Genomic DNA, 23,628 nt, shown 5'->3' with positions numbered 1-23,628 from the left:
AAAAACATGCCCAGATAACAAGGCCAAGATGTGCATTGTGTACACTGAAGGAACTGCCAATCATTGGGTCTGCAAAGAGTTAATGAGCATGAATCCAATCATAACACTACAGAATTGTGAAAAAAAAAATCAGCAGCAATAAAGTGACAAAATTCTGTAGCATTTTATTTCCACATTTGGTTATTTCTGCTGGTAAATCTTTAAACCTGTTAAATCTCTGTGCTTGACCACGGCTACATTTTGCCACAGCAGACAGGAATGAAACAGGGCTCAGGAACAGCTAAAATGTGACCCAATTCGGTTTTACCCATTTAAATCCTCATGAGGTTGTGTCAAAGGAGAGCTCCAACAGACCTCCAGAAAAATCCAACTAGGTTTTATTGCACTGGTGTGTAGCTACACCAAAACTATTCATCATACAAGATGAAAATTCCCAAAGAGCTGTACACTGCACCACCAAGCTGAAAGTGTTCCAACACTCTGTAAGGGACACAAACTGAAAGGAGCTTACGAGGTCCTTAACTAAGCTAAGGACTATTCTGAGCACACACGTGACTTAGTAGAGCTCAGATTTGTCATGGTATTACCTGCATTGGTTTCAGGTCTCCCTTGACACCAATTGTTGGACATTTATGATACCACGCTGCTGCTAAATTCCTCTGGACCAATAAAGTCAAACTCACGGGACGGAGAATTTCAGAATCTGGTTGAGCATCTGCAGATATGATGCACCTAACAAAAGACAGGGGAAGAAGCAGAGGAAAAATTCAGTAGTTGCAGAAATCCAAATAATATCATAGTAGTCCTGCAGAATTAGCGAAATAATTATCAATTCAATACGCCCAAGTGTGCACTCCAGATGAACTCAGTTACTGCCCTATCAGTCCTTTTTTCCCAAGATGCTTTAGGGACTGTAGAGGTGTCTCTCTCTAACAGCACTCCTACACTTAACTTGGGCAGGTTTTCAGTTGGTTTTAGGATGTCTCCATTGTCTACCATCTTTAAGTATCAGGAAATTGCTGCCCAGGGAACATGGACACACTTTCTGTACCAACACACTCCAACCCAGCAAAGAGCTCCAAGCATACCTTGATAATTTCAAATGAGTTAGCTGCACATCCATGTGGTCAAGAACTGGAGGAAGAGAAGATCCATCTGAAGACACCAGCTTGAATTCATTCTGAACTCTGATTAAGCCAAGGTCAGCTATCAAAGCATTGTGTGAAGCTGAAGATTCGGGAATAACTATCACTGGAGCTTTCAAGTTGACATCCATCAAGAGGCGGAAGCTCTTCTTGGCAAAGTCCTTCATGCTGGAAGCAGCTCTCTCTGCTGCCTGCACAGTTACTGCAGTCAGGGCTTCCTGGGCCCTCTGGAAGTTGTTTAAGAAGTTCTGTTGGAAGGTAGGGGGGAAAAAAGGGAGAGTTCCATGAAAACAAATAAGCATCTCAAAAGGAGTCAAGCCCTAGGCAGAATGTGAACTTAAAAAAATAGTACAGTTGTGGTACAAACATCAAACTTCTAACTCAACTAGGCAGGTCTCAAGGGACACAAAGGTTAACATCACACATTAGCTGAGACATTGCCCAAGGGACACAAAGGTTAACATCACACACTAGCTGAGACATGGCTTCACTACATAAGATACTATTAAAACTTGATTTGTCATCCTTCTTTTTTGTCCTTCCATAAAGCAGTGCAATTTAAGTGACATTTTTTGTCCTTCCATAAAGCAGTGCAACTTCAGTGACCCTTCTTCAGCAAAATCCTTCTGTACACCACAAGGCACAGGGCAAAAAAGCTTTGAATGTCAACAAAAGAATTCAAGGCAGTGTCTTACCAAGAGAGACATAAAGAACTTATGTAGGTAAACTATCTGGATGCAGCCCACTTTGAGAGACATCCTGCCATCCACCCTTGACATGTCGGCGTAGGCCTCCCCTGCAGTGGCATCTGGGTACAGCGACACGTGAAACCTGAACACTTCATCTCCCATTATGGAGACAGCCTAGAAGGAGAAGTCCATACAGTTAACACTCCCAGGCACTCATCTGATAGAATCACTGCTTAAGTTATCAAGCAAGAAATATTTCCACAGCTCAAACCCACCAGCAGCACCTGGACACAGAATCACCTACTTCAGTGTGTCTCTTGCCACTTGCTTCTCTATACCCATTGATCTTTAGCCCAAGGTACTCAGAGTGTAACACATCAGTGCAAACATGATTGAAAAGAACTAAATATTAAATGGGAGAATGTTTTGCTTCCCTGAGGTAAAGGAGATTAACCAATAAAATTTTGCTTAGTATTTGGTACGTTGCATCATACTTAGTACTCTAACAACAAATGAACCACAGTGCTGCCATTATGTCCCTAAAGAACTGGGCTTTTCCTTTGTTGACAGTCTGCACATCACCTTTTTGTGGATTGTTTTGGGATCAACATTTGTAATTACAATGTCCTCAAGTCTGGAGAACACTTTGATCTCCTTAGGCCTCACAGCTATGGATGCATCCATTCCTGATTCAAGACAAAAGACAGAAGATAATAAAAGCACTTCAACAAATTTATAAGTGAACACTTTTTTAGAAACTAAACTGCATTTGTTATTACTGAATATAAAGAAAAATAACAGCTTAGAATCAGCTTCTACTGCTTCTGCCAGTGCTGAGCAGTGCACACACTGAAATGGAGGGAAACAACCTATTTCTGGCTACAACCAGCTCCATCTAATACTTTAACAACAACCACCTTACCTTGTATTCTGATGTCTGCAATTCTACAGGTCTGATCACACACCAGAATACTGAATGAATTTAGCTTGGCAGTGAGCTCCAACTCACAGATCTCATCAAGGGCTGCATCACCAGGCACTGGAGAGAAACACAAGAGACATCCAAGAACTTCATTGCGAGTCCATTGTTTAAAACAAAGATTAGATCATTAGTTCTGTGCATGTCTGAACTATTCAGAGAGCAGCCTGCAGTTATTCCCTGAAAGTTATGATGATTGCTAGTCAAGGTGTAAAATTAGTCCTTTATCAAAACAGAACTCTTCTGGCACATGAAGTCACCACCTAACACAGGCAAAAAGCCACCGAGGTGATGTCTGAACACAGTGCACACTACATTGTGTGAAACACTCCTGTGAGAAATGTTCCTGTCTCTATCAAGCCCCAAGGCCAACTGAGGCAAATTAGCTGACAAAGGTTTCTGCAGCAACACTGCAGGGACACCAAATCTAACAGCCACAGCCACTGGAAACTCAATCCCAATTGTTTTAAGATTACAAAACCTTGAATTTCAGAAACAATACAAACATGAATCAGTCACACAGGACCTGGGAAAACATTCTTAAAGAGCTTCTGTGCAAACTATTTCAAGGTTACAAACACCAGGAGTTAGGATAAACAGACAACCCTTCAGTTCACAACTTCTCTTGGCTTCCCCAGAAGAGTATTCATTTCCAGCAATCTAAGTACTGTTAGAGCCTTCAGACTGGAGAGCAACATGGCTGTGCCCCTGAATCTTTGGAAAGGCTGCACACTGCAACACCATTAAATTAAGCCACAGGAAAATTGTCTAGCCTTTTTTTAACCAAGATGGTTCTCTCCCCACCCACAGCTGTGCATGCTTTGCTTTCCCCCCCAGACTGCAACACTGTCATCTGAAATGCTGCCCAGTGCAACTGAGAGTGCTGCTCAGCAACAAGAGCACAGCCCCCCTAGTGCCACATCACCTGGTCTGACAGCACTGCCTTTGTCTGGTCCCTTCATTTGAGGCCTGTGCTCTGATGATTTCTCAGCACTGGAAAGTGCACCTGATGGAACACTGAGGGTCAGAAAACTCAGGATGGAAAGCAAAGCCTCTGTGTGAAGCACTACATCCAAACATGAAAAGATGACCTAAAATGAGGGAAAGGAGACAAAGTAATATTGTTATTTGGTAGCAGTTTATTGCAAAACAACTCCAAGTTACTGCCAGAGAAAGGAGGAAAAAAAAGCGTCTCGATCGATTTCACAAGTATCTGACCCTTCTGTCGCCCTCAGCTCACACCAGCAGAGCTCCAGCACCGCTGAGGGAGCTGTGGGAGGGAAGCTGAAAGCAATGGAACCAGTGATGGTTCATGTGGCTGTGCTTTCTCAGCACACTCTCCTCATTCTGCTGCATTTCACTGGGGACTATCAGGCACTTTGGTGACAACTTCAGAACCAGCTATGAAGGTATTTCAGGAGATATGACACAACAACAACAAAAAAACAAGACACAAAATACACAATCGGAACAGAAAGTACACGAGCAGAACTCCTCTGGCCAACATTACCCAGTGAAACCCAGCAGGAGCCAGCAAAGTCTCCCAGCCCAGAGCAGCTCTAGGGAAGTGCTGGGTCACTCACACACTGAAGGGTCTCAGCTCTCCTGGTGTGGCTGTGCTTTCTCAGCACACTCTCCTCATTCTGCTGCATTTCACTGGGGACTATCGGGCACTTTGGTGACAACTTCAGAACCAGCTATGAAGGTATTTCAGGAGATATGACACAACAACAACAAAAAAACAAGACACAAAATACACAATCGGAACAGAAAGTACACGAGCAGAACTCCTCTGGCCAACATTACCCAGTGAAACCCAGCAGGAGCCAGCAAAGTCTCCCAGCCCAGAGCAGCTCTAGGGAAGTGCTGGGTCACTCACACACTGAAGGGTCCCAGCTCTCCTGGCTCCAAAGCAGTGCAGCCACTCCAAATGCCACACAGGGACAGCAAGAGGCAAGTCTGACTCACCACTGCTGCTCCAAAGGAAACATTTGAAAAGCAGAATGACCTGCTCACCCCAGAAGTCCCTGAAGCCACAGAAACCTGCCCATGGATAGCTGCTCTCAGGGGAAGTGAAAAAGCACTGATTGCACACAAGAGCCCTGAGAATGCTGGTTAGACATTCAGCTCACAGCTCAATTTCACTGTGAGAGAACTTTCAGCCTCTGGAACACAAGGCCTTCCTTTCACTCCCTTCTCAGTGCAGCACTCCAGAAATAAAACACACCCCACAGGCCTCAGTTGAAATTTAGAATGATTTCTAACTAGCTAAAAATGTACAGTTAAAAATATTAATACACTAAACACTTCTGAGAATAATTCTTCCACCTGAATTTGTCTGTGAAGTAGTTTAATATAAAGCAGTAGTTTCTAATGAAGAAAGAGTTTGGTTCTCAGGTTGGTTTTGCTACCTTTTTTCTCTTCAGTGAGAGGAGAACAAGTGAGCAACTAACAGAGCTGTAACCATTGGAGAAGCTTGGTAAGAATTAAATACATCCAGTACTTACATTGATGTTTTGCTTGGTGCTTTTGTAAGTAGTAACAAACTCTGGTCCATCAGCATCAGCCTGCAGGAAAAGAAGACACAGTCAGCTCCTATTGAATAAACCAGTAATTACTGAGAGTCATTAATGATTTTAACTGAACTACTTGAATTCACCACACACACACAAGGATTATTCCAACTGAAAAAGCAAACAAAGGCAAGTGATGAAGTCTGAGCAGCCAAGTTCTCTGACACGAGCATGGAACCACCGGGTGCTCACACCACTCTGCTCAGTGACACTTCACAACACATGTTTGGTCAAAGTTCAACTGGCCAGTGACAACATTTTCTCTGACCCCAATGGATTTAGACTGGACCAATGTATGCTAAACACTTTGTCAGAACAAATCCACTTCTCTCTCTGTGAACGATGCCATTACAGCTAAGAGTGACGAGCAGCTCACTGGTTCCACAGCCTGTCAGACTCCAAGTGTTTGTGCAGCTTTGGAAGGGCACTTTGCTTCTAAAAGAAAAGCTCAAGAGCTCGAGCTACCAACATCCCACTCCTAAAATGCAGCTCTGCCCCTTGAGCAGTGTCACTCAGCACTCACACAGGCCAAGACCATCTCACCTATTGAACTGCACCAAGGTGCTGCTCTGTGCTGCTCAAAGAGAGGCAGCACAAACACTGCCCTTGGCCAGTCATGTCAGTCTTTGCACTGACCTAGGAAACAAGCACTGCATGGAAGCAGTGGGGAATGAAATGAAATGTTAAGATGAAAAAATAGGTGTTTGGGAAAAGGCCTAGGTAAGTTTAAGGTACAAATCCTGCAGGCTAAGGATGGAAGCTTTATTTTACTCCCTGTGTAACCTTGGTGAAAATGCACTGAAACCTTAATGTATTCCATTTTCAGAAGATGTTCATCTGTCTCACTTGAAGAATTAACAATGTAAAGAGGATCTCCTTTGGAGTCTGCAAAGGAAGAAAGAAAAATGTCAAGTATCTCCACCACTTACAAGCTTCACTCCACCTCCCATCTCCATGCCCATTCTCAGTCACATACTGATTATACACTGCTCTTGCTGAAAAAAATCAAAGAAACATCTGTTTGCACTGAGAAACTACAGACTGAGCATCACCTTGTGAAATGCTGCATTGACCTTGTTTCATATAAAACTAGTAAAAGTGAACTCTGCCTTCCCAGTGCTGCTGGAGCTGGTCACAAAGCAGAATCAGCAGCCCATCCCAACACACTGCACAGATACTTCTCACAGCCCATCCCAACACACTGCACAGATACCGCTCAGAAACGACCGTTCCTACTCAAAGTAGGCAACTCCCTCAAATCCATTAACTCCAGCTAACTCTGGCACCAGGAGCCAAACTTGGTGTCACAGAAAACAGATCCATTCCATCTAAACTGCACTGAACATCATCACTAGGAGAATTGGCCTGTGACCTCCTGCCCTTCTTTAGCCCCTCGAGTCACTGGTTTGAGCACTCTGTGCTCCTGCTGCAGAACTGATTGCACACTCTGCTAACTGTGCAGCAGTTTGCTAGAAGACTCACCATTTATTTCAAGGCATCTCAGAGTAATTTTTTTCAGATATGCTGCTGCAGACAGTACATGATTTCTAACTGTGGTTTGGGTTCCAAGCTGGAGCACAGTTAGAACATGCAATGGATCTCTCTTCTTCTGAACCTGCTTCACCAAGGTTACTGAAACCTGGAACATGGAAAGGGAAATCAGTTCACTGTTCCAGTCAGGCTTTCCAGGTCTGGCACACAGTTATAACAGGCATTGCCTCCTCAGCTACACTTGAAAAGTGATCTTCAGACCTTACAAGATCAGCTGGCTAAAGATTTCCCTCAGCCCTGCTCTGTTCCTCTTGGCCAACCAACCAGGCACTTCTTAACTCCTTGGGAAACAGAACAAAACCTGCAAGTCTGTAACTTTGGCCAGAATGACCTTTTGTTGGCCAAGCAGTGTATCTTGGCCTTGTCAAGCTGTGCTTTAGTTTGGCAACCAGTGCTACACACAGAGTCCCAGCATGGAAACAACAGTTCCTACAGATCACACCTGTGTGCAAGGAAGGGCAGGAGGGAACAGAGAGCAACGTGAATCCATCTCTGAAATACTGATGCTGTGCAAACATTTAAGTACACAGACAAGTTATTTTAAGCATTACACTGATTGGAATTTCAAAAACATGAAAAAAACTTCTGTTTATTTTCCCAGTACTTCACTTTCAACCTAACCTTCAGTCTCAGTATCCCTGGGGGAAACGTTCTAGTTGCAGCTGAGCTATTTCAGCTGTTTGCTGCCCAGTGAATCCCACGCAGCACTACGAAGAATTCAGGCCAGGGGAGTGCAGAACATGAAAAGAAGTCTGGATTTCCCTGTCAGATACTGCACAAACACAACCTCACACCTGTACTGAGACCAATGGGAACAGCTGCAGAAACACATGAACACTTTGGGCTCTGGGTTTGTTCTCTCTTTGCTCTTAAGTTAAACTGTGAAAATAAATGGACTCCACAGCCACTGCTCCTAAGGGACAGACTTGAGCACTGAGCTCAGCAACAGGGAGCTGCACAGATGGATAATTACCTCCTTGATTTCAAAATTAAGGAGCATATTGATTACATCCTCACTGAGTGGTTTTTTTCTCTTTTCAGACAGAATTCCTTCTGGAACACACTTATCCTGTGCCAGAACTGATCTCTCAGTGTCTTTGGTTTGACCTGAAACATTCAATAAATTGGTTAGCTTCTCAGATTGCACCATTTGTTCAGCTCAAGGAACACATCCAATTCTTTATTCTTTAGATGACTTACATTCACCTAAGGTAAGTTAGCAGCATTTCCACACACAGCCTTTAACTTTTGAACATGAAAAGGAAATGGAAACATGTTCTGTCAACAAGATGACTCTGACCTTACAATACCTTCCTTGTTCCTTGACAATTTAGCTAACAATTAGCACTTTTGTCCTGTACTATTTCCAGGTTTTTTGCAGTACCAAAGTATGAACACTGTCCTTGCAAACTTACTTTTTTGCAGTACCAAAGTATGAACACTATCCTTGCAAACTTAGAGTTTATGACTCACACACCATATCCTCAAATCTAGACTTGCTTCCCAGGTAACAAATGCTTTTCCTCACTCCTGAAAGCTAACACACTTAGCATTCATGACCAATCCCATCTCTGACCTTCCTTCTGCAGTAATGATTTTGCATCAGTTTGTTTTTCTTCTGCTTCACCAAGGTTTTCCACCAACACTTTGAGAAAGATATTCAAATCCTCTTGACTTAACACAACCTAAAAAAAATTGCACATCACAGTTCTCAGGAAAAATGCATTGTTGTTCCTTAAACTTACCACCTGCTAACAAAGCAGAACATTTCCTGGCAAGAAGTGTTGATTTACAGGTGTTTTGTCAGCAGAATCATCCCCTGAATAACACAATTAAATTCCTTCCAGCACTCCTCGTTAAAGCCTTAGGCCATTAGAGGTTATGACTCCCAAAGTACACCAATACACATTGCAGCCTTCATTTAAGCTACCAATGCTTTTAAGACTTTCCTGACAATAACTTACTACTACATGAAATTTTAATTGCTTTTGCACCCAAGGTGACCTGTTACTGCATAGTACCTAAAACACCACAGAACACAACTATTTTGAAGCCATTCAAGGGTGATGGAAAGGGATGGAGCTGGAGTTAAGGCAAAAATTTAATAAATTTAAATCTCCCTCAAGAAGATTCCATTTTTAAAGCAAAAAAAAAATCTCATTCTATTTTTTCCTCTCAGTGTATGTACACAGCAGTTTGTGTGTTCTATGTATGATGTTTTCAAATCTCTACATTTATATCTGTGGGGTTCCATCCTGTTCCACAGCTGAAACTCACTGCACACCTCCTAGGAATTTGCAGCTTGTTGCCCCTTTGTGTCCTGAAATAACATGAGGGTTGGTTAGTCTCACATGAGGTGTTATCCCAAGCTGAGGGTGGTGAGACCCTGTCCCAGGGTGCCCAGGGAGGCTGTGGCTGCCCCAGCCCTGGCAGTGTTCAGAGCCAGGTTGGATGAACCTTGAGCAATCTGATCTAGTGAGGAGGTGTCCCTGGGCAGGGCAGGGGTTGGGACTAGATGGTCTGTGAGGTCCATTTCAGCCCTTAAATTCTATGGTTCTATGATTCTCAGCACCTTCTCACAAACTTACATTGACTGTCTCCAGGTACCCCGTGAGCTCCAGCCCAGGCACCTCGTGGAACCAAGCTGCAGAGAGGTTCCGTTTCACACACAGGCTGAAATTAATAGGGTGAAGGATCCCAATATCTGCCTCTGACAAATCTGTCTCCATCGTGGTCCTTGAAGCACCGGGGGGAAAAAAAACCAACAAACACACAGCTGGAATGTTAGAATTTGAGTCATGTGTTAGATTTCCAAAGTAAAACCTTAAAATCTCCAGTGTAATACCTCTCTGACCTTGAACAGTTCCCTGAGCAGAACAGTTCCCTATTTTATTACTGACTTCACTGCTCTTACAATAACAGGTTAGGATTTTAACACCACAGATTTGCCACTATCACCAGACACGGTTTCTAAGCAAGTCAGTTAACATCCTGCAGAGCACTAATAGCACCAATTAGCTGAGGCATTACTTAATAAAGTGCACTGTACCTGGACAGCTTCAGCTCTGTCAGCTGCACATCCATTTTGTCAATGACTGGAGGGAGTGAGTCGAACGAGTGAACCTCTGGGGACACCAGGCTGAACTGGTTCTGAACCCTAATCAAGCCAAGATCTATCACTATCACATTGGGGGAAACTGAGGACTGGGGAATGACTAGCACTGGTGCTTTCAAGTGAATGTCCATGGCAAGTCGAAAGCTCCTCTGAGCCAGGTCTTTCACGCTGGTCGCAGCCTTCTCTGCAGCCTGGACTGTAGCGGCACTCAGGGCCTCCTTAGCTGTCTGGAAGTTGTTCAAGAAGGTCTAGAAAAAGCCATTGAAGAGAAATGTAAACATTTTTTTCATCTAGATGACCTTCTCATCTTACATCACTCACAACCAATGCCAATCACCAATTCTGCTGCCTACTGTGTTGGATTTTCCAGGGGGAAAGACCACTCAGTGCCTTCTGTCACCACTTCTACGAGAGGGTCAAAAAAGCACTAACTAACCCACTTCATTTAAACCCATCTCTACTTCTGCTTCCTTCGTTAGCTACAGGCTCCCTGAGCTCATTAGCTGCTGGGGACACACAGAATTTGAAAGCCTCTCCTGCCCTCAGGGCAGACTAGTTCCTGCCCCAGACAGCACTGAAGGACAGAGCCCAGTGGTGCTTCATCCCAAAAGCCAAAGTTAGGGGACTTCAACGTGCAGATATTGACACTGATTGATGTGCAGGTGTTGTTAGAACCTTGCAGAAAAATTTGCCTCTCGAGTTAGCTCGGATGCGTTTGCAATCACCTCAGGATTTTGCCAGGGTGGAGAGAGAAGCAAACACAAACCCCCAACTACCTTAACAGCACCAAGATTTGTCTGCTTCCAAAGCTGAGGGTGGGAAGTGACCCACGTGCACGGAGTGAGTTTTTTGAAATGGCAATCAGTTACAGCTTCCTTACCAAGGATTTTTAACAGCACACATGAAAAGTGAAGCCTTTCCTTTCTCCTTCAGAAACTGAAGGCACCACTTGTATTGAGGGCACAAACATGCAGAAATGTACAAGGGAAATAAGACTTACCAGAAGAGCCACGAGGAACTTGTGAAGGAATACTATCTGAATACAGCCCACTTTCAAAGACACAGCACCATCCACTTTTGACATGTCAGTGTAGGCTTCTCCCTCAGTAGCATGAGGATTTAGTGTCAGAGTGAAACTGAAAACTTCATCTCCTACAATCGACACAGCCTAGAAAGAGAGAAGCAGCACCTACAGCATCAGCAGCTTCTGAAAAGGTACCTCACACAAAGAGCTACACAGACCATCAGCCTGTCAGAGGCACAAGTCAGAGCACTGCTTTTTCAAATCCCTTTACACACCCATTCTTGAAATATGGAAACCATTCCTTACCATGTATCTTATCTGCAAAGACATGTTACAACGAATCAAATGATTTAAAAAGGGTGGAATGTGCATCACATTTCACTTCTATGCACACAAAAGTAACCAACAATCAAGTAAAACTTAAAATCTTGTAGCTGAGTACTTTTTTGTGAAGGGTCCTTGGATCAACATCTGTGACAACGATGTCTTTAAGTCGGGCAAAGAACACAGTGACACTTGGCTGAAGGCAAAGAGAGGAGTCAAGACCTGCAAAGTACAAAAATACAAACACTAGTGTTGCACAGCAGAATGAGCAGTGATTTTCAGGGTGGGACATATGACACCAGGAAGAGTTACTGAGCTTTGAAAATGTGACCACACTACAGCTTTGAACAAAGCACAACAGAAAAATTTCCAATGCAGACACTGTCTCAACATCAGTCACTTCTGAAGAGAACTGAGCTACTACTTATACAAAAATAATCTATCAATACTCCATTTCTTAATAACAAACTACTGAGTGAGGCTATTGAGATTTTCTATCAGGAAAGATGTTACTGTGCTGTATTTCAGTGCAACACTTGAGCATCCAAAGCCTTGTGTGAACACATCACAGGACCCAGAGACAGGCACAAGCCAAAGACTTCAGGGCCTGCACTATACAATCCTGTGTATCACACACTCTGCAACACTCCCAAGAGAGAGCCTGGGCAGCTGTTAGGATAGCACTGACAGCTCAACCTGGAGTGGAACTCCCCACCCTGTCACCCCTAAGAATCACTGACAGTCCCTCTGAGGGGTAAAAAAAATAATAATAACAAAAATCCAGAAAAAAACCAAAAGATGAAACCCAAACAAACCCTAGGGGTTAAAAACCAAAGAAAACAATTTTAAGGGTTTTTTTTAATCCTAAATAATTCAGGTATGCCAGAACAATACCCAAAGTTTAGCACAATATGAAAAGCCACCACAAACAAACTCCTTCAGAGCACAAACCTAATTACCTCAGTGGTAATATAGCACATTTTGCTAGCTGGAGGCCAAAACATTGTGACAGACTAGGTGGTGACTCTGAAATAGAGACTATAAAGCCATCCTCGTGCAGAGAGCAATGAAATCAGTAAAAAAAAGTCAGATACTGCAAATTTATGCCTTAAATATCTTTTAGCCCAATTACTAGCAGTTGCTCTGAAGCTAAACTACTAGAACAGTTGCTACTCAAAGGATTTCATACCTTGTATCTTGATCTCTGCAATGTTCTTTTTCTCATCACAGATATTCAAGCAGAAAGCATCCAGCTTGGCAAAGACCTTGAAGTCAAATACATCCTTGTCCTTGGAAGGTCTAGTCACTAGAAATGAGAGACAGGACCTCTAAGTAATATTTTCACTTCAACTCCTGAGTATACCTGGTGGTTGTTCTGGTCTAGGGACCTTTTTGACATTCAGATGACTTAGTTTTGCTCCTTTCCCTGGCTTGATGGTGTGTAAATCCCATCTTAGAGCAAAACATCTTCCTCAGAAAGCAACTCTGACATGAGTAAAACATCAGCATTTCCTTGTGACCCTGTGTCTGATATCACTCCCACCTAGCACTGACTCCCAGCTGGAACAGTGTGACTTGTTTTAAATTCAGGGCAGTGTTGGGGGGTTTCAGGTTGTCTTGTACTTCCTATTGCAGGATCCTCATGTAGGAAATTTCAGCTTCAAGCTGATAAGAAATGGCAGAAGGTGGCAGCTGCTCCAGGCAGCCAACACCTCTGAGCTCACAGAAATCTCATCTACTCCAATTCAAGTCTAGCTGTGACAAGGCTACAACCACATGAATAGAAATCTCACCTGAAGATACTATTTATGATCATCAACACTGAGCTCCTGGTGTTTTGGAGTCACTCCTGCAGCCTGGTGAGCCACAGTCATAGGAGCTTTCATCTTTAGGCCACACCACAAAGCTAATTGTGTCTCTCTGGGTTTGACTTTTTGGCCAGTGTGCAACAGATACTTTCAGAACCATCATTTGGGCAATAATCACAACTCTACCTTTCTTCACTACAGTGTCATCCTCTTGCCTCTGCTCTGCAGCTGATGTGTCTCCACTGCTTTGGGGGCCTGAAGGACCAACAGCTGCCAGAAAACTGACAGCAGACATTAGAGCCTCTGTGTGCAACAGGAGGTTCAACGAGGAGAAAGTGACCTGGAGAAAACATGAGACTCCTTAGGACAAAACAACAACTCACGTGTTAACACTCTCAGTGTTAAGAGACATGGAGATAGTTAGCACACACAGAGTTTAACAAAATGTACCCACTCAAATGGGCCTGGCTCTGGAAATAGAGCCCAAATGCAATTCTTCCAGACACACAAGTGCCACTGAAGAGCTGCAAGGCAACAGCAACACCTGACAATGTCCAGAAAATGGAGTGCTCCTAATATGAGCACTATCCCATAGGGCCAAGACAGTCCATTCCGGAGTAGTACAACTGCCATCCCCTGCTTTCTGGCAAGAAGGTCCCAGGATTAACTATACTTCCCAGATGAAATCTATAGATGCTCTAAAACTATTAGGTGAGCAGTGAAATATTTCAGTCTTCACACCGAAATATGGCAGACAGATCATGCCACAAAGTTCTACAGAGAGGGATGTACCTATCACATAACACACAGTCCTTGGCACCTCATTTCCAGAATTCCTCAAGACACTCTGTTTCCTTAGATGGAAATCTCTGACTCAAAAACACATCCTTAGTACAACAGTCAGAACTGAAGCAGTTAGGTACTTGCTGTCTAAGACAATAATTTTTAAGAGACCAAATTCTCATTCTAGAGTCCATGACAAAAGCAAAGGAAAGGAACATACAAGAAACTCCTCAGGCATATTCCAGAGTCCCTCTGCCCTCACCCTGGGATGGGGTGGGAATCACTCCAATGGATTTAGACTTGTTATTACATTTAGCCAACAATGTGCTGGTGGTGTGGCACTCCCAGTGCAGATGATCTGACAGGAAAAGGAAAGACTTCCCAACTCCACTGCAGTTTCCTGTTCTGGGCACCTGAACTTCATGATTTCTGACACATCCTTACAGCAGTTTGAATTTTACCCACAGGAGTGAACAGACTAACACACTGCTTGTTGCATGGAAACCCTCATGTCTATTTTTACTCTCTCAGCCTCTCTGCTGCCAGGCTGTGGGGGCAGGAAAACAGGATAGCCAAAAAGCTCTGAATGATTCCTCCATTCTGAACAAACAAACCCAAAGAAAATACGCAATAAAATCTTCAAACACTCACTTGAATCATCTGTTCAGTGCTGTCAAAAGTTGTCTGAAACTGTGGCCCATTTCTGTCAGCCTGAAAATACAAATTTGCATGAAGGTAATATTCATTTCAACCAGTTACAGTATTCTTCAGGGGACACAAAACAATCCAACCAGCTCTGAACAGTAGGTTTAAGGCTATATACAGGCCAGATATTAAGAATATTTAGAAGTGCCTTAAAAACAAATTTTAAAAGCTTTATGTATACCTTGACATATTCCACCTTCAGAAGGTCCAAGCCAGGTTTGTCTGAGGAACTAATGAGATGAATGGGTGTTTTTTTACCTTTAACATAGCACACAAAACAAACAAGAATTAGGGTCATTTCTGTCTTTCAGAGAACCAAAGAATCTGTGCCTGAAAAGCAGAGCCTCATTTTCAATGCCATTTGTTAAAATACATTGCACCACCAAGCATCAATCGCTGATTTCTCTACGCTAAGTCCAAATGGCAAATCTGTACTCCCTTCTCAACCCAGAGACTGAGCTCTAGGCTATTTATTGATTCAATAAGGGTGAGAGTCCAGAACTTATCAGCTGTGCCAAAGGGCCCAAGCACTGCCAAGGGACAGCTCCATATGGAGTGTTGTAACTGCGACACCAGAGCAACCTGTGCATCCCAGGGAGCACAACAGGAGTGTCAGACTAACTGCTCTATGTACACACATTAATATACTTCTCCCCCACTGCTTATTACCTCCAGTTTCATAGTAGTCCAAGTTTATCTTCTTTAAGTAAGATACAGCTGATAAATTGTAGGTTCTGGCAGTAGCTTCTGTCCCAAGGTGCATCACATCAAAGACAAGTACTGTTTCCTCAGTTTTGTTTTGCCTGGTGAGCTCTACTAAAACCTGGAAGAGCACAAAACACACAGCTACACCATCTTCTCACACATAGTGTTCTCACCATTTAAACCAACCACGAGAAAAGGCACAAAGTCAATGTCTTCCCTGCTTTGCTGGAAGTATTCTTTTTATTACAGACTGAAGAGCTTAAAAATAGAAAAAAAGGTCATTGATTGTGATAGATATCAATATAAAAAATACTGTGGGATTTGCTCTTTCCAAGTCACCCACTTGGGTGCAAAGTTCCCACCCCCCAATTATGACTTAGTACTATTTTTTCCTACCAAAAATATTCCAAAAATGGACTTTGTTTTCTTTTTTAATCCATACTTCATTTGTATATATGTATTATGCTTTATTTATATGCATCACATATGTAAGAAACAACTCCTATGCACACCACATATGACCCACTCACACACAGAAATAACTATGAGTATGTTTATGTATGTGAAGTTTTTGTTTGGTGTTTATATTTTTGCATCCACCAATCTGGAGAACTCTGGTATAGGAGTGTTGGATTTGTTTACAAAATATTCTGTATGTAGAAGGTGGAATTCGAATCACACACCTCTTTAATTTCAAACTTCAGCTGAAGATCTGTCAGTTCCTCTGGAGCAGGCTCCGCATCCCTTAGTTCCTCTCCTTTCATTAGTGACCTCTCAGCTGGTTCAGAGCTTTCCTCAAAATCAAAATATTCTTCTTCCGAGTCTAAAGAAACAAAATCACCTGCTCAACAAACTTTTTCCAGAAACAAGGGCAAATATCCCATTCTTTCTTTCTCATTCCAACAGCACTTTTCAACTGCACAAGCAGTTTCAGTCTAAGCTGACAAAGTATCCTTGAGGTCTATCCTGCTCTTACCCATCGGATGAAAAGAGAACATTACAGCCCTAGTAAGGGCAGCACTAGAGTCTGGATGCATCAAGCATTCCAGAACACACATAAGGAAAATCAGTTACAAACAAGTTCCCAAGTTCCACTACAGGAGAGTTTTTATCCAGAACAGCCATGGAAATAAATGTTCAAATCCACAGTGTCAATACAGTCACTTCCCATTTGTTATTCTAGCTCTGCCTTTTCAGAAAAGGGAGAGTTTTGTTGATGCTGAACAGCCAGAACAGCCTAATGCATAGTTTACTTTCCCTTGAAGAGGTTGCTTCTGCATAGTATTAATTATCCAAAAGAGCTGGGTTTGCTTTGCAGAGAAAGCAAGTTTATTACTCTGAGGTACCATCAGTATCCCAATCAAATGTCCTTGTGCCCTTGAAGTTAGACACAATGAACCACACTCATCTCTACTGCTCTTAGATGTCTGGCCATCCCTAACAGTGTGGAAATGTTAGCCATTCCCTAAGTTATGGCCCTCTGCCTTTCAAAGGTCTATCTGTAACTTCTTACCTGAAACTATTTCTGCCAACAACTGTGGTGCACTAAGTAACCCTTTACTGCCATCAGGAATGGTGGGAATAGCTGAGACCTGGAGGGAGGGAGAAGAGAAAAACCCAACAGACTGTTGGTGTAACTTGGTATGTTCTGGTTTTCCTCTGCACAATTCACCTTGCCTCCCCCATGTGCTTTGGAGAGGTCAGTTTTGCCAGTTGCACTGATTAAAGCAGCAGGACAATGACAAAGGCTACACAAGCCTTGTTTGAGTAAGTCCAGCACATCCTGCTGCTAAACCATAATGAAGACACTTTGCCCAGCAGTATCATTTTTATTGCTATTTTCTGTTTTCCTAGTTGCAACCAGCTTACCTTTCTGCTTGGAACTGACACTGAGGACCTCTGAGGCAGCGGAATGCTATCAATCAGATCAAAAATGGCCTTGATTTTCTGGTCAGACAGCCTGACGTGCACCAGGGGAAGTCCTCCTGACACTTTAAACCTTGTGTTCAAAAACAAATTGATGTCAACTCCAAGACAAAACAGCACATACCAATTCTTGACTGAATCCTTACCAACATGTACACTCACACACAAAACTCAGGGCACACTGATCTGCATTCAAACCCCTCCTGGACCCAGGTAAAGCAGCAGTTAGTAACCAGCAGAGGTGACCAGGGAACTATTAGCCCAACCAGGTTTCATAAAGAGGGCCAAGCTACTGCTGTTTCTGAGTCAACACCTTCAGATTATCAAGTGCAACTGAACCTGTATGGAAAATGGAGCTTTCTTTTCCCTAAGGACACAGTAACTAAAACTGAGCCTTTTCAGCATTCGTATATTACCTTGGCATCCTGGTGTCTCTTTCCACCATCGATTTTGCCAGCTGCAGGCGAATATCCATAGGCTGCAAGACGTGCAAAGGGGATGGATGCTGAAAACGAGCCTTCTTCCAGTCTTCACCTACAAAGGCCAAAAATGTACATGAGAAAACATCCCTTGCTTACTGCTTTAACCAGGTATCCTTACATAGTCAAATGGCATCACTAGGGAAGTAAAAAAAACACTTACTAACTGCAGAAACCTAAATGAAGTTAATCAAGTATCTAAGAGCTTTTAATACTCTTTAACATTTAGAAGCCTTAAGCCCAATTCAACACTAAGAGATAGATCTAAACACAGAACCCTAAAAAAAAACCAGAAGGATAGAGAGATACATAGCTAAAAGATACCACAGTAACCTCACATTCTCCTGGTTACACAAACTTAGGCTCAAGTGAAGTATTAAGGCAAATTTAAGCTGCTTTTTTCCTGCACATGATGGAAAACATCATAGTTCTATGCATTTATGTTAGTTGCTAGCACCAAAGTAAAGAGGTGATGCACAAGTCCAAACAAAAAATCAAGCAGCTGCTTGAAGAGAAACTAACCCGTTCTTCCCACAGTTTAATTCCAGACATGTGAAGTATAATCTGTCTCAACTACTGGGTTTGGTTTGTCTTTTTCCTTTAAAAACATATTTATTTGTCACAGGCAGGTATGTCTTTTGACTAACGAGCAGTCGTGTTGCTCTGTTACCTGTTCTTCCAAAAAGAAGTTGGACATTTTTAATTTTCACATCGAACTTGTCATAAGCCTTGTCCATAATCTCCTCTAGAGATGCAGAGCTGGAAGCTTGGCTGCTGCCCTGATTTATGCTGTTCAGCTAAACAGGAGAACAAGACAAGTTAAGTCTAGAACTCATGCACCTGTGCTGTTCATTCCAGTGAAGGTGAGAACGATGATTCAATGGAGTTTAGGATTGACATTTGGACTCTCAGAGAAGATAACCTAAACCATTTCACACTTCCCTTATTCTTGATGAGTAGATTTCTTTCATTACTTTTGTAACACATTTGATTCAAGTTATGCAAAAAGAATTTTTGAATTGGTTTATGATTTTACTGATAGAATACAACTAAAATAAATATTTAATCAGTCAGCTAAATTGAATTAAATTATTGCAATCTTTCAACTTCATAGACTGAATGGAATCAACTTTCAAACTCCAAGAGAAAAACAGACCATCTCTCATCAATAAAAGGGTATCACCTTATAGCTAAGGAATCGAAAGCTCAGGTGTTTAGCTGAAGGAATGAACAATATTAAGTAATAAGCTATTACAATCATGACAACATGAACATGTTTCCTGGGGAGGATTAACTAGTACAAGTATGTAAAAACCAATACCAACTCTGAATATTGATCAAATTGCTGCCCCAAATTTACTGGCTAAGAAAGAGTCAGTTAAGGACACATTGACATGGGTGATCAGCTTTGCCTGCTGAAAGCAAGAGAGCTCAGGTGACAGCTGTGTTCAGAAACAGCACATTTGCTCCCCTTGAGCCACTGACATACCTGAAATGTGCCGAAGTCCAGAATCAGCAAACCTGAATTTTCGTGGTAGAAACCAGTCTGAGGAATCACTAGGTAGGAAGGTTTCAGATGAATCCTCAAGTCAAGGACTTTTCTCATTTCAATGATATGAGCCAATCCTTAATGAAAAGGAAAGCACATGGAACGTGAGATGCTACTCACACCTCAGACAACTGTGCCACTCAACAGGTAAAAAGTTGTCATCTGTCTGAAAGACAAGGCCCCTTGAGTCAAGGCTTACTTTTGTAACACTCCACACTAAGCTCAATGCTCCTTCCAACCAAACACACTAATTCTCCAACTAACCAGCTCAAGGAGAAGTCCCAGTCACCCTGTTTGGCAGCACTCAGAACCTCAGCAGTGTTAGGTAATCATACTGAAACATTTGAACACACTCAAGGGCTCACCTTAGGTGAGACCTGTTATTAGCTCACCTGTAGCAGTTCTTTCCTTGATTTCTTCCAGCTTCATTAACGTGGCTGATGTTAATCTTTCCAGATCCATTCCCTTACTTGTCTGAAAGAATTCTACCATTGCATTGATTGTTCTCTTTGAAAGACAAAAAAAGGAAAGGAAAAAGGGCAAGAATTAGCAATATACGTGGAAGTCACTCAGCAAAAACCCAAAAATACGTGTAGGCAGAAGAAAGAGAATAACAGCAGAGAGAGAGGGTTCAGAAATAGCTGAAAGTTTGGGTTGCTACTCACTGCATCGTATTTTATTTCCACAGGCTGTGACTCAATGGTGAGGCTCTGGTCAGCTGCACTGTCCTCTGGGTTAACATTAAACTCTATCTGAAGCAGAGAAGACTTGCTATCCCCTATGGAAGCCACAAGAGATGGAACAACGTTCTCTTGCCTCAGGCCTGTAACATACCAGTTCTCAAGCTTTGCTTCAACCCTAAAGAAGAGAAATAGTTAAAAACATGAATGTATCTAGGAGAGACAAGCAAGATGAGAAAGCCTTTGATACAGCCAAACGTGCCTATTTTCACAGGACTGACGTGTGACACGTTCAGTGCTCCTGGTGTGCCCTCTGTCCCAGCACAGAAGGCCTCAGATCCTGGTGTGCTGACTAACCTCCCACCCACACAGATGTGCCTGGGCACTGCTGCAGGCAGTGAGCAGCACCCTGAGCAGCTTGGCAGGAGTGTGTCAGCCACAGCACTGCTCACTGCTCAGCCAGCACCTCCCAGAGCTACAGCCAGCACCTCCCAGAGCTACAGCCAGCACCTGGACACGGATTCAACAAAGAGCTACAGGCCATGAAAACTAACAAACCATATCCCCTTCCTCTTTCCACTCTGTCTCTTACCAGGTTATGATTTACAACAGAGTGCAATTACAGAACGCCCACAAGTTTGCACTCAAAATAAGACATATTGCACCACCCAAGAAAAACACTGCAGAAAGCAGAGAAAAGGAGTGTGTGGGGAGATGTTTCGACAGGAGAATACCAGTCCCATTACTTAATGGCTTGTGCTCCTGGGCGCTGTGATATTTTGGTGCTCAGATCAATTATCTGCACTTTCAGAGTTTCTGCTGCATTCTTGTCTTCTTTAATTATGAGAGAAGTGCTTAACAGCTTCAGTGTCACGACATGGGCAACATACTAGTGAGGAGAACAGAGGAAACAGAAATTAGTCATCTTAACACGAGTAACTTTTCAGAACTCCTCCTTTCAACAAAGACTGAAATGTGCTTTTCAAGTTATTCCAGGCAACTAAGATTACAAACATATCTCTATGTAGGAAGACAAGCAGAAAATCTTCACTTTATCCAACCCCTGTCATTCATTTTTTTAAAAAAAACACAGTGCAGTTCAACAAATGCAAAGCAAATAGAGTCTGTGCCTCTGTGCAGGATGCAGGAAATGTTTTTAACTGTGACACACCCAGCTAAACTACGTTCAGTGGAGAACCAGCTAGATCAACCCAAAGCTCACTCATCCCATGAAACAGCTGCATCTCAGAGGACACAGCTTGCCTTGACTGTTCTGACTGCTGAATGTCACTTCTTGGCCTTGGCAAGAAAGGGCTTTGGCCTCTCACCATATGGACCATTTTATGACTGTGACAGCCAGAAACTTCAGAAGAAACAAATATACTATTTCCTATCTCAGCCTCTTCAGGGTCCTGAGAGAGATGAAAGCACCTTTGCACTTCATTTGTCCACATTAAAATAGGAAGTTTTTCTAAACAGGTAAGCAAGGAAAAGGTGAAACAAACTAAAAAAGGCACTGGACACTCTTTGGGCTGTATCTCTCTTTTGCTGGCAGTTTGCTCTTATTCCTTTGCCAAAAGATATGTCACAGGTTGGATTTTTTTTCATTTTAAGCTTTCTTTTGTACAGTAGAAAAAACAATACTCTGACTGAAATGTGCTGTTATTAAGCAGCAGGACACACATTTATAACCATCCCCATGAGAAGCTGCTTACCTGCTTTGGCAAGGAAAGGTGATGGGAACTGTCACTGTAGCCAATAGCAGTGAAAAGCTTAGCTTTCTCCTCAGGTGTCATCAGTTCATCAATAGCTAAAACCAAACACCAACAGAACTTGCATTTCAATAAATCACTATCAGCACTTTCCCTCACACTGATTTTCTACTGTGCTCAAGTTCTGCTAATACATTTCCTTGAGTCTTCATTTCACACTCAGGGCCAGGAGGTAAAACAATTTCCACAGAGCAATCCTCATCTGTGGTGCTACCTCTGCAGCACAGAAGGCAACAGAAGTTTTATTGCAAGAGTGCCCATAATTCCCAATGATGAAAACAGCTTTGAGGAGCTTTAGCAGAACAAACACCATGTTCTCTCCTTCTGCATCAAGGAAGCAAAACAGGCCCCAACTTTCTTCCCAATGGGTATAAAAGTCTCTACAGAAGTTAGTGCATTACAATCCACACTTACTTTCAGGAACAAGTGGTTCTTCATCTTCTTTTTTCCTAGATTCTCTTTTACCCCAGAAACCACCAAACCATCCTCCACCTTTTTTTTCTGCCTCAGAGGCTTTCTTCTTCAGCAATTTTTGTCCTGATCTTATTGTCTACAAACCAGACATTAAAACACATTGGACAGAAGACAGAATTAACAGAATTACCATTGGATTTTTTCCACAGTCATAATGCCTGTCTGTTTGCAGTTGAACACACACTGAACTGATGCACAGCAACACCACAGCACGAGGCATTAAGAGCACGTTGACTTTTCAGACAGACACATGTAGGTTACTTGTCTTTTGGGCATTTTTTTCTACACATTTCACAGACTACATAAAGGCAAGAACTACACAAAGAGACAGTATGGAAGAGAACACAAAAAGCAATTACACCCCTTAAATCCAGCAGTAACAAACCTGAGGTCTGATCCTGTACCACTGGAAAGCTTTGAAAGTTTTACATTTTTACAATTTAAGGCATTGAAATTTTTTTCACTTGTGCTCAGGCTTTTATTTTGTGTTTCAAAAACCAAGTTCTGACCACAAACACCTCAAATAAGGAACACATGATCATTTTTTCATCTTAGCAGTGCACACATTCCACACGTGCAGACAAACACTGAGGCTACATCGGCTTGAACAATTACATGATGCAATTAGGGAGGTCAATTTTCAGGTTAGCAGAGTAACTCCAAGTAGCTTCTCCAAGTTGGGATTGCTTTCCAGCCTGAAAATTGATTGCCCCTTGCCCTGGAAGGACAGGAAACTTGCCTTTCCACCTGCCTATCTTATCCTGCTCATCAGCACCATTTTTTAAGCAGCTATGATGACAAAACCATCCTATTTGAAGTGTCACGATATTATAGAACAAAAGGATGTCTTACCTCAACTTGTGCTTGTTGTCTTGCTAAGACTATATTGAATACATCGAGTTTTCTTTCTAGATCCTGTATTGAATACATCGAGTTTTCTTTCTAGGTCCTGTAAAAATGTATGATTAAATCAATTGCCTCTCAAACACATTTAGGAAAGACTCTCCACTATAAATTCTCTGCTAGCTCCTTTGGATTTACTCTCCAATTTCTAGACCTGCTCCTTTCTTTCACAGGTATATCCCCCCCCAAGAACTTCACTTCAAGACTAAATATGATGTTAGGCAGGCTAATTTTTTTCCTAAACCAGATCACTCTTGCACTGCATTAAATGCATCCAGGCTCATCCAATCCTCAGGCAAAGAGTGTTTATTTAAATGGCATTTTACTACAATTCTATTTCTTTCTTTCCAAAACACCTTACACTGAACTTCTGATTAAAATGTATTTGCATAAACTTCTTGTGCTCTTGCAAAACCATCTGCCTGGATTAGTTAAGTGTATTTA

The 23,628-nt window shown here is 42.4% G+C and overlaps 1 protein-coding gene across 1 annotated transcript in view; it reads right to left on the bottom strand.

The window, feature by feature from the left end:
- The window catches only part of VPS13C (vacuolar protein sorting 13 homolog C (S. cerevisiae)), a gene marked incomplete at its 5' end in the record, with an annotated part of 69,885 nt that overhangs the window by 32,932 nt on the left and 13,325 nt on the right, over nt 1-23,628 (bottom strand). Inside the window, 32 exons of the mRNA XM_009084832.1 lie at nt 588-732; nt 1,089-1,393; nt 1,841-2,008; nt 2,417-2,520; nt 2,757-2,873; nt 3,739-3,904; nt 5,321-5,380; nt 6,192-6,271; nt 6,869-7,025; nt 7,911-8,044; nt 8,514-8,622; nt 9,526-9,673; nt 9,987-10,300; nt 11,053-11,220; nt 11,519-11,622; nt 12,590-12,706; nt 13,395-13,548; nt 14,643-14,702; nt 14,878-14,954; nt 15,366-15,519; nt 16,085-16,224; nt 16,915-16,993; nt 17,271-17,400; nt 17,744-17,861; nt 18,477-18,603; nt 19,296-19,432; nt 19,748-19,862; nt 20,021-20,213; nt 20,782-20,924; nt 21,751-21,845; nt 22,222-22,357; nt 23,134-23,196. Coding sequence (XP_009083080.1) covers nt 588-732; nt 1,089-1,393; nt 1,841-2,008; nt 2,417-2,520; nt 2,757-2,873; nt 3,739-3,904; nt 5,321-5,380; nt 6,192-6,271; nt 6,869-7,025; nt 7,911-8,044; nt 8,514-8,622; nt 9,526-9,673; nt 9,987-10,300; nt 11,053-11,220; nt 11,519-11,622; nt 12,590-12,706; nt 13,395-13,548; nt 14,643-14,702; nt 14,878-14,954; nt 15,366-15,519; nt 16,085-16,224; nt 16,915-16,993; nt 17,271-17,400; nt 17,744-17,861; nt 18,477-18,603; nt 19,296-19,432; nt 19,748-19,862; nt 20,021-20,213; nt 20,782-20,924; nt 21,751-21,845; nt 22,222-22,357; nt 23,134-23,196 — 4,317 coding nt within the window. The remainder of the gene's footprint in view (nt 1-587; nt 733-1,088; nt 1,394-1,840; nt 2,009-2,416; nt 2,521-2,756; nt 2,874-3,738; nt 3,905-5,320; nt 5,381-6,191; nt 6,272-6,868; nt 7,026-7,910; nt 8,045-8,513; nt 8,623-9,525; nt 9,674-9,986; nt 10,301-11,052; nt 11,221-11,518; nt 11,623-12,589; nt 12,707-13,394; nt 13,549-14,642; nt 14,703-14,877; nt 14,955-15,365; nt 15,520-16,084; nt 16,225-16,914; nt 16,994-17,270; nt 17,401-17,743; nt 17,862-18,476; nt 18,604-19,295; nt 19,433-19,747; nt 19,863-20,020; nt 20,214-20,781; nt 20,925-21,750; nt 21,846-22,221; nt 22,358-23,133; nt 23,197-23,628) is intronic.

The sequence above is a fragment of the Acanthisitta chloris genome, unplaced genomic scaffold, assembly GCF_000695815.1.
Source record: "Acanthisitta chloris isolate BGI_N310 unplaced genomic scaffold, ASM69581v1 scaffold12411, whole genome shotgun sequence".
NCBI classification, from domain to species: Eukaryota; Metazoa; Chordata; class Aves; order Passeriformes; family Acanthisittidae; genus Acanthisitta; species Acanthisitta chloris.
Note: the sequence above shows the minus strand (reverse complement) of the source record. Positions and strands in the feature narration are given on the sequence as shown.